This window comes from Argentina silus, assembly GCF_951799395.1.
Source record: "Argentina silus genome assembly, chromosome: 17".
In the NCBI taxonomy this organism is placed as follows: domain Eukaryota; kingdom Metazoa; phylum Chordata; class Actinopteri; order Argentiniformes; family Argentinidae; genus Argentina; species Argentina silus.
Window position 1 is genome coordinate 927,794 of NC_139671.1, and position 10,000 is coordinate 937,793.

Here is a 10,000-nt window from a genome sequence, read left to right on the forward strand (position 1 = left end):
GATAGTGATGGTGTAGGTAGATGGTGTAGGTAGATGGTGAGGGTGTAGGTAGATGGTGTAGGTAGATGGTGATGGTGTAGGTAGATAGTGATGGTGTAGGTAGATGGTGATGGTGTAGGTAGATGGTGATGGTGTAGGTAGATAGTGATGGTGTAGGTAGATAGTGATGGTGTAGGTAGATAGTGATGGTGTAGATAGATAGTGATGTGTATATATTGTAGGTAGATAGTGATGGTGTAGGTAGATAGTGATGGTGTTGTGTATATAGTGTAGGTGGGGTTAGGGTTAGGTGCAGCTGCTCACCCTCTGCAGGATGATTGGCACTTTGGTCCCAGGAGAGCGTCTCTGGTCCTGCTCCAACAGAGTGGTCAGAGGAACACCAAACAGACCCGACTCTGGAGACAGACACACACACACACACACACACACACACACACACACACACACACACACACACAAAACACTAGTCAATACAACAGACCTGACACACCACACAGAATAGGCTCTAGACAGACAATTGACTATCCTGAGACTAAATCCAGAATCAGGCCAGGAAGGAGGAAGGCCCAACAGACGAAAATCAGTGCAGCTCTCTGGTAATCCATGGGGTTACTGTTGTGTATTGACCATGTAATCCCTCAGCAAATACCAGGTCATTCCTGTACACTCAAATAAAGAGCTACACAGTCCACAGCGGCATTGTATGATGTCATATTGCCTCACCTTTGACCTTGAGTTTGACAGCCTTGTGGGCTTTGAGGTCGATGCCGGCCGTGTCGAACAGAGCCGTCATCTCGATCAGGACCAGGCGATGGACCTTCTTCATGTCCTGGCCGGAGAGGTCGCCCACCTTGGTCAGGCCCGTCTTATCTCTGCTCAGCTTGAAGTTCTGATACACACACGCACAGATAGCGTCATTTCTGCACAGTCAGAAGTTCTGACACAGGACAAGTTAAAACAGCAACCCTGCCCTAATTCTTTAGAGTGTCTGCAGTACCTGGTGTGACCAGCAGGTGTCCCTACAGAGCCAGACCCTCAGACATCACCCACAGTTTGAGAGTGAGAGAGGGAGACATTACCATACTGAAACTCTACTCAAAGGGTTTGATTTATAACCCGAAAGTGACATCATACCGATCAAGCCCCACAACTTCACCTCGTTAATCAGGTTCACCGTGAGTATATAAAGCTGTAGAAACTAGATAAGATCATTATAGTCCATCACTTTTTACCTGGCTAAACAAATAGATGTATTCAACATCATAAACGCTGAACATAAATAGTTTGGCGATGGATGCTTCTGAATGTCACATCAATAAAACAACTTTGAATTACTAAAAAGGTCAAAGTACATTCTATTCTTAAACCACATGAACCAGTCAGATCTTCTGTTCTGCAGCCAATATGAGTCTCTGATACTGAAAACCAGTACTTCCTGTTTTGGAGTGTAAACTTTGCTCTGGCAGAGCAGCTCAGTCAGAGACTCTGTGTGTGTGTGTGTGTGTGTGTGTGTGTGTGTGTGTGTGTGTGTCTGTTTCTATGTGTGTGTGTGTGTGTGTGTCTGTTTCTATGTGTGTGTGTGTGTGTGTGTGTGTGTGTGTGTTAAAAGAGGTTCATGTTTACAGCCACTCACAGGTAATGTGTCGTCAGCGTGGGTGAGCTTCTCGTTGACCTTTGACCCCTCCCTGTAGTTGAGCGCCTGCTCGGAGAACGAGACCTCCAGATCGATGGACGTCTCTGGTTCTACACTCTGGTCTGGACCTGCCCCGTTCCCTACAGCTGGACGGACACACACACACACACACACACACACACACACACACACACACACACACTATAACATGCCACAGAGCAGAGCACACAGCTGTCTATGAACTCCACAGTCCACAGGGCGGCGAAGCCTTCCTCAGCCGTGATGTCACGACGCGTGTCTGGAAAGTGTGTTTTGACACCTGTGTGAAACGCGCTTTAAATGAAGTCTGATTTAGATTGTTGATCTGATTTGAGAGGACTGCTGACAGGAGAGCGTTCATAGCAGCTGCTACTGATCACACACACACACACACACACACACACACACACACACACACACACACACACACACACACACACACACACACACACACACACACACACACACACACACACACAGTGCTACTGATCTTTCCCTCTCTGCCCTAGGCCATGTATCCTACAGAGGAGGCTGGTCGTGTGTGTTTGATACCATTGGTTATTCCATATTCCAGCCTGTCCTCCGATGTCTACCTGGCCCAGCCTCCCCTGGTCCACCAGCATGTTTCAGCAAGGTTCTCAGCAGCAGGTGAAAGACCAGGGTAAAGCTTGTGTGACACATACCAGCTAACGCAAGATCCCTCCTCCTGTCCGTCACCTTGTCCTCTTCTTCCTGTAACACAACACACACACACACTTAACACACAACACCATACACACACACAATTAACACACAACACCATACACACACACACTTAACACACAACACCATACACACACACACTTAACACACAACACACACACACACACAAAGGGGTGGATTTAAGAGTGGACTTAGGAGTGGATTAAGGGCTTTTGTTTGGTTGTATTACCGGTTGTGTAACAACCTCACACCCACGTTGAGGTGCTGCAGGATAGCAGAATGACAGTGAACGTCAGACGCTCTTCTCTCTGTGAGCTGTTTCTCTCCTCAACGTCTGGGCTCACCGGCCGTCTTCATCTCCTTCCCCGTCACTGATTGGGATCACTATTAGCATGTTCATCTATGCCCCCCCCCCTCCAGACTCCAGTATTAACATGATCAGATCCTGGTTAACCAGTGGGTGGGTGGGTGGGTGGGGTGGGGGTGGGTCCTCTCTGGAGCACAGCTGGATAGACCAGTTCCCTCCCACCTGGCCTCGTTCACAGATCTGACACCACCAGGCTTGTGGAAGCTCCAGCTAGCTAAGCTAACTCTGCTTTTGCCATGTTGCTTATGCTGCATTCATTTTCTCCTCTGGAAGGAGGAAACTAGTAATAAATAAGTCCGACTCAGCCACTCGTGTCCCTCTGAGAACTCTGACTTCCCCACTCTGAGCCATCTCACAATCAGTCAACAGAGATCCCCACGCAAAAACCTACGTTCATTGTTTCCAGGGGTGGGGTGTGTGTGTGTGTGTGGGGGGGGGGGGGGGGGGGGTACTACAACAACCTCCTCTACTGAGGTACAACAACCTCCTCCTCCACTGAGGTGGGGGGGGGGTACTACAACAACCTCCTCTACTGAGGTACAACAACCTCCTCCTCCACTGAGGTGGGGGGGGGGGGGGTGAACTAAGGCAGACGAGAGGAACCAAGGCAGGTGCAGGCCCTACTACAGATCCCGTCTGGGCATGCTCAGTGGGCCTCAGGCTGACCTTTGACCCCGGCGTGGCGGCGGTCGCCCCGGGCAGCCTGAAGATGTCTCGGACGTCGGGGACGTGGTGCGGCTTGTTCCTCTTCCTCAGCGTCTGCTGCAGCGTGGCCACGCGCTTCTCCACGGCCGCCGCCTGCGTCCTGGTCAGCGTCGACAGGAACACCAGGCTGTCCTCCTCCTCGGGGTCGCACGACCCCGCAGCCACCGAGCCGTCAAACAGGGGGGCCAGCCCCGCCTCCGCCAGCCACGCCTCCTCCTGCTCACCCTCTGGGACAGAGAGAGAGAGAGAGGGAGGGAGGGAGAGAGAGAGAGAGAGAGAGAGAGAGGGAGGGAGGGAGAGAGAGAGAGAGAGAGAGAGGGAGAGGGGTGAGAGAGAGAGGGAGAGGGGTGGGGGAGGGAGGGAGGGAGAGAGAGAGGGTGGGGAGGGAGAGAGAGAGAGAGGAAGTTGTGATGAGTCTTCTGAGTTGATGAGTCAGCGCGTCTCAAGCTAACTCATGTTAGTTCTGCTTCAGAGGCCAGATGGAATGTTCCAGACTCCTATTTTATTTTATGGACTTTGCGATGATTTCTCTGTATAATGAAAAGCACTGCATAAATGTAAGAATTATTATTATTATTATTATTATTTATATGGTAGCCCTTGCTTACTGGAGGCTACAGAGACAGACGGACAGAGACACCGGTACAGTACTGTCAACACATGAACCTGGAGGATGTCTGCCTCTTCACCTCTGATCCTGCTGCTGCAGTCACTCCCTCCTCACACACACACACACACTCACACACTCACACACACACACACACACACACACACACTCACTCCCTCCTCACACACACACACACTCACTCCCTCCTCACACACACACACACACACACTCACACACTCACACACACACACACACACACACACACACACACACTCACTCCCTCACACACACACACACACTCACACACTCACACACTCACACACACACACACACACACCTCACACACACACACTCACACACTCACACACACTCACACACTCACACACACTCACACACTCACACACACACACACACACACACACACACACACACACACACACACACACTCACACACACACACACACACCAACAGAGGAAGTAGCTGCTCTCTCATCTACAGTAGCAACAACAACACATGCTGAGTGTCTGAACAGGTCCCTTCTGTGTGTGTGTGTGTGTGTGTGTGTGTGTGTGTGTGTGTGTGTGTGTGTGTGTGTATCAGGTCTTAATATAGGCCTTCCTGCCAGGATAGGATTTCACAGGGCTATTGTCCTCTGCTGATCAAACAGATGAGTTATCATACTGGGATTATTATAGCAGAAACATACGCTTTAATACGAACAACATTCTCAGACTCTCCTGCTGTTCAACAGTACTGGATGTAGAGTTATAGTACCTAATGAAGCCTTTTAGACAGTGTTGCAGGAGTAAATACACTTACTGTATATTCAATTCCACTCTATTCTATTCCATTCTCTACTCCCAGTACAGAGAATAGATCCTACAGTAGAGAGAATAGATCCTGCAGTATAGAGAATAGATCCTACAGTAGAGAGAATAGATCCTATAGAGAATAGATCCTGCAGTAGAGAGAATAGATCCTACAGTAGAGAGAATAGATCCTGCAGTAGAGAGAATAGATCCTGCAGTAGAGCTGAATAGATCCTACAGTAGAGAGAATAGATCCTGCAGTAGAGAGAATAGATCCTATAGAGAATAGATCCTATAGAGAATAGATCCTATAGAGAATAGATCCTATAGAGAATAGATCCTGCAGTAGAGAGAATAGATCCTATAGAGAATAGATCCTGCAGTAGAGAGAATAGATCCTATAGAGAATAGATCCTGCAGTAGAGAGAATAGATCCTACAGTAGAGAGAATAGATCCTACAGTACAGAGAATAGATCCTACAGTAGAGAGAATAGATCCTACAGTAGAGAGAATAGATCCTACAGTAGAGAGAATAGATCCTGCAGTAGAGAGAATAGATCCTATAGAGAATAGATCCTACAGTAGAGAGAATAGATCCTGCAGTAGAGAGAATAGATCCTGCAGTAGAGAGAATAGATCCTGCAGTAGAGAGAATAGATCCTGCAGTAGAGAGAATAGATCCTATAGAGAATAGATCCTACAGTAGAGCTGAATAGATCCTATAGAGAATAGATCCTGCAGTAGAGAGAATAGATCCTACAGTAGAGAGAATAGATCCTACAGTAGAGAGAATAGATCCTGCAGTAGAGAGAATAGATCCTATAGAGAATAGATCCTGCAGTAGAGCTGAATAGATCCTATAGAGAATAGATCCTGCAGTAGAGCTGAATAGATCCTATAGAGAATAGATCCTGCAGTAGAGAGAATAGATCCTATAGAGAATAGATCCTACAGTAGAGAGAATAGATCCTGCAGTAGAGAGAATAGATCCTGCAGTAGAGAGAATAGATCCTACAGTAGAGAGAATAGATCCTACAGTAGAGAGAATAGATCCTATAGAGAATAGATCCTATAGAGAATAGATCCTGAATATAGACAGGAGACACCACGCACGCGCGCGCACACACACACACACACACACACACACACACACACACACACACACACACACACACACACACACACACACACACACACACACAGTAGATTCTGTACGTACCATCAGCCACCTTCAGCTGCACGTCTTCCTGTGGCTCTGTGTCCCCCTCCCCCCCCTCTCCCCCGTCTCCCCCGTCTCCCCCGTCTCCCCCGCCAGCCGAGCGGCTGATGTTCTCCACTTCCTTCCAGTAGTCGTCCATGGCCAGCTCATCCAGGGAATCCTGGGAGTTGTAGCGGTGGTACGGGTGCTTGGAGCCTGAGCCATGTTTCACCCTGCTCTGCTTGGGGGTGCTGCCTGGCTGGGGTGGGCATTGGTGGGGTACGGAGCCTTGCTGGGGGGAGCCTTGGTGGGGGACGCTGGCCGGCTGGGGGGAGCCTTGGTGGGGTACTCTGGCTGGCTGGGGGGAGATCTGCTGGGGCGTGCTGGGCGGCTGGGGGGAGATCTGCTGGGGCGTGCTGGGCTGGATGCTGTAGTGGCCTGTCCTACGACTGGGGGACAGACAAGACATAGAGGATGATTACTGGGGTAGAGACAGACAGAAAGACAGGCAGGCAGGCAGGCAGGCAGGCAGGCAGGCAGACAGGCAGACAGGCAGACAGGCAGGCAGGCAAATAGTTATAGAGGGAGGCAGGCAGACAGGCAGGCAGTTAGAGAGGCAGACAGACAGGCATGCAGGCAGGCAGGCAGTTATGTTGGCAGACAGGCAGGCAGGCAGGCAGGCAGGCAGGCAGGCAGGCAGTTAGACAGAGAGGCATGCAGGCAGGCAGGCAGTTATGTAGGCAGACAGACAGGCAGGCAGGCAAGCAGACAGGCAGGCAAGCAGACAGGCAGGCAGGCAGTTAGACAGAGAGGCATGCAGGCACGCAGGCAGTTATGTAGGCAAGCAGACAGGCAGGCAGTTATAAAGGGAGGCAGACAGACCAATAGAAAGGCAGACGGACAGGCAGACAGACAGGCAGACAGACAGTTAGAGAGCTAGACAGACAGACAGACAGAGAAGAGTCTTAGTCTGGTGTTATCCAGGGAAAAAAGGAAAATGAAGACAATGTAATGAATGTGTTATAACACTATATGAGTCATAACATACAACAGCAGCACACTGAATTCTGACTCTGCACTCTAATGAATAACCACCGCAGTGACATGGTTCCAGCCTACTAATAATACAATCTCCCTGTGGGCTTCTAGACACACGGTTGGGTTCACATCCACTGTATCAGAGTCTGATGAACTACAGTAGTTGTATTACTCTTGATGTATTTTTCTGATGGAGTGTGATGTGTTGATGTATTGTTGTGTCCTTTTATGCTGGCAACACATTCCTCACAACCTCGGTCGGTATGGCTATTCAAATACTGAATGTTGACACACACACACACACACACACCAAAGAGACGTTAGTTCAGAGTGGGGGTCAAGGGTTAACTCATTGCACTCAGTCAGCAACACCACCTCTCTCTGAGCATGTGACTCTGTAGCACGTAGCCCTGTAGCTCCCCTGCTACCACCTAACCTAACATAGCCCTGTAGCTCCCCTGCTGCTAGCTAAAGCTAACATAGCCCTGTAGCTCCCCTGCTACCACCTAACCTAACATAGCCCTGTAGCTCCCCTGCTACCACCTAACCTAACATAGCCCTGTAGCTCCCCTGCTACCACCTAACCTAACATAGCCCTGTAGCTCCCCTGCTGACAGCTAAAGCTAACATAGCCCTGTAGCTCCCCTGCTGACAGCTAAAGCTAACATAGCCCTGTAGCTCCCGTGCTGACAGCTAAAGCTAACATAGCCCTGTAGCTCCCCTGCTACCACCTAACCTAACATAGCCATGTAGCTCCCCTGCTGCTAGCTAACCTAACATAGCCCTGTAGCTCCCCTGCTACCACCTAACCTAACATAGCCATGTAGCTCCCCTGCTGCTAGCTAACCTAACATAGCCCTGTAGCTCCCCTGCTGCTAGCTAAAGCTAACATAGCCCTGTAGCTCCCCTGCTGCTAGCTAAAGCTAACATAGCCCTGTAGCTCCCCTGCTACCACCTAACCTAACATAGCCATGTAGCTCCCCTGCTGCTAGCTAACCTAACATAGCCCTGTAGCTCCCCTGCTGCTAGCTAAAGCTAACATAGCCCTGTAGCTCCCCTGCTGCTAGCTAAAGCTAACATAGCCCTGTAGCTCCCCTGCTGCTAGCTAAAGCTAACATAGCCCTGTAGCTCCCCTGCTACCACCTAACCTAACATAGCCCTGTAGCTCCCCTGCTACCACCTAACCTAACATAGCCCTGTAGCTCCCCTGCTACCACCTAACCTAACATAGCCCTGTAGCTCCCCTGCTGACAGCTAAAGCTAACATAGCCCTGTAGCTCCCCTGCTACCACCTAACCTAACATAGCCCTGTAGCTCCCCTGCTGACAGCTAAAGCTAACATAGCCCTGTAGCTCCCCTGCTGCTAGCTAAAGCTAACATAGCCCTGTAGCTTCCCTGCTGCTAGCTAAAGCTAACATAGCCATGTAGCTCCCCTGCTGCTAGCTAAAGCTAACATAGCCCTGTAGCTCCCCTGCTGCTAGCTAAAGCTAACATAGCCCTGTAGCTCCCCTGCTACCACCTAACCTAACATAGCCATGTAGCTCCCCTGCTGACAGCTAAAGCTAACATAGCCCTGTAGCTCCCCTGCTGCTAGCTAAAGCTAACATAGCCCTGTAGCTCCCCTGCTGCTAGCTAAAGCTAACATAGCCCTGTAGCTCCCCTGCTACCACCTAACCTAACATAGCCATGTAGCTCCCCTGCTGACAGCTAAAGCTAACATAGCCCTGTAGCTCCCCTGCTGCTAGCTAAAGCTAACATAGCCCTGTAGCTCCCCTGCTGCTAGCTAAAGCTAACATAGCCCTGTAGCTCCCCTGCTGCTAGCTAAAGCTAACCCACAGCAGTGTGTTAAGATATTACAGAATACCAAGAAGGTTGCTGTTTCAGGAGACTGCAGGAGTGTTAATGACGTCTTGGCGAGGGGCCAGTGAGTCAGAGAGAGAGAAGAGGTTTGGTTGTTTAAGGAGACTGCACTGTTTGGGTGAGAAGGGTTAAGGTTACACTGCAGTGTTATGGTGGACTTGGACAGGGGAAGGCAGAGAGAGAGAGAGAGAGAGGATTGGCGGAGATGGAGGCAGAGAGAGAGAGAGAGAGAGGATTGGAGGAGATGGAGGCAGAGAGAGAGAGGACTTGGTCAGTGGAGGTTTGGTAAGACCGGGTTTGGAGAGGACAGTCAGAGGAGAGAGAGAGAGAAAGAGGACTTCGGGAGGGGCAGTGAGTCAGAGGAGAGAGAGAGAGAGAGGACTCCTCTTTCAGCAGGCATTAGAGCTCTGCCCCCCCCCCCCCTCCCTCCCTCCCACCACCTCCGGTCGTCTGCTGGGACGCTTTAGAGTGACTAAAATAAATCTTGAAACCTCAGCAGGCGTTCCAGTCTCCTGAAGAATCGCCTACACACATTTACCCCCCAACCCCAGAACTACACACAGTTCCTCTGGGTCAATCACCTTCCCCCACTACAGCCGGGGGTTGTCGTTCTATCCACTTCAGTCCGACAGGGGGAATATAGGATTTGACTCTGTGACAGCCTTGGGGAGTCCTGCATGTGATGACATGCACCCTTACACAGCGTGCAGCCCTGGTGAGAACCTCAGAGTGCAGACGATATTGTTTTGGCTCGACAGGACTACAGCGTGTTCAGACATGTGTTTCTTAGAATTTAGAAGGGGAAAGGAGTGAGGGGGAGGGCTGGGGGGAGAGAGAGAGGCTTAGGGAGGACTGGGGAGGGCATGAAGAGGGCAGGAGAGTGAGGGAGAGAGCAGGGGAGGCAGAGCAAGGGAGGCAGAGCTGGAGAGGACAGGAGAGTGAGGGAGAGGGCTGAGGAGAGCATGGAGAGGGCAGGAGAGGCAGAGCTGGAGAGGGCTGGGGAGGGCATGGAGAGGGCAGGAGAGGGCATGGAGAGGGCT

At 50.6% G+C, this 10,000-nt stretch overlaps 1 protein-coding gene across 1 annotated transcript in view; it reads right to left on the reverse strand.

Moving 5' to 3' along the window:
* Positions 1-10,000, reverse strand: part of arhgap18 (Rho GTPase activating protein 18) — a 26,940-nt gene that overhangs the window by 7,297 nt on the left and 9,643 nt on the right. Inside the window, exons 2-7 of the mRNA XM_083688640.1 lie at positions 6,084-6,511; positions 3,408-3,673; positions 2,356-2,404; positions 1,634-1,779; positions 724-889; positions 304-395 (exon numbers count right to left, since the gene is read on the reverse strand). Coding sequence (XP_083544766.1) covers positions 304-395; positions 724-889; positions 1,634-1,779; positions 2,356-2,404; positions 3,408-3,673; positions 6,084-6,511 — 1,147 coding nt within the window. The remainder of the gene's footprint in view (positions 1-303; positions 396-723; positions 890-1,633; positions 1,780-2,355; positions 2,405-3,407; positions 3,674-6,083; positions 6,512-10,000) is intronic.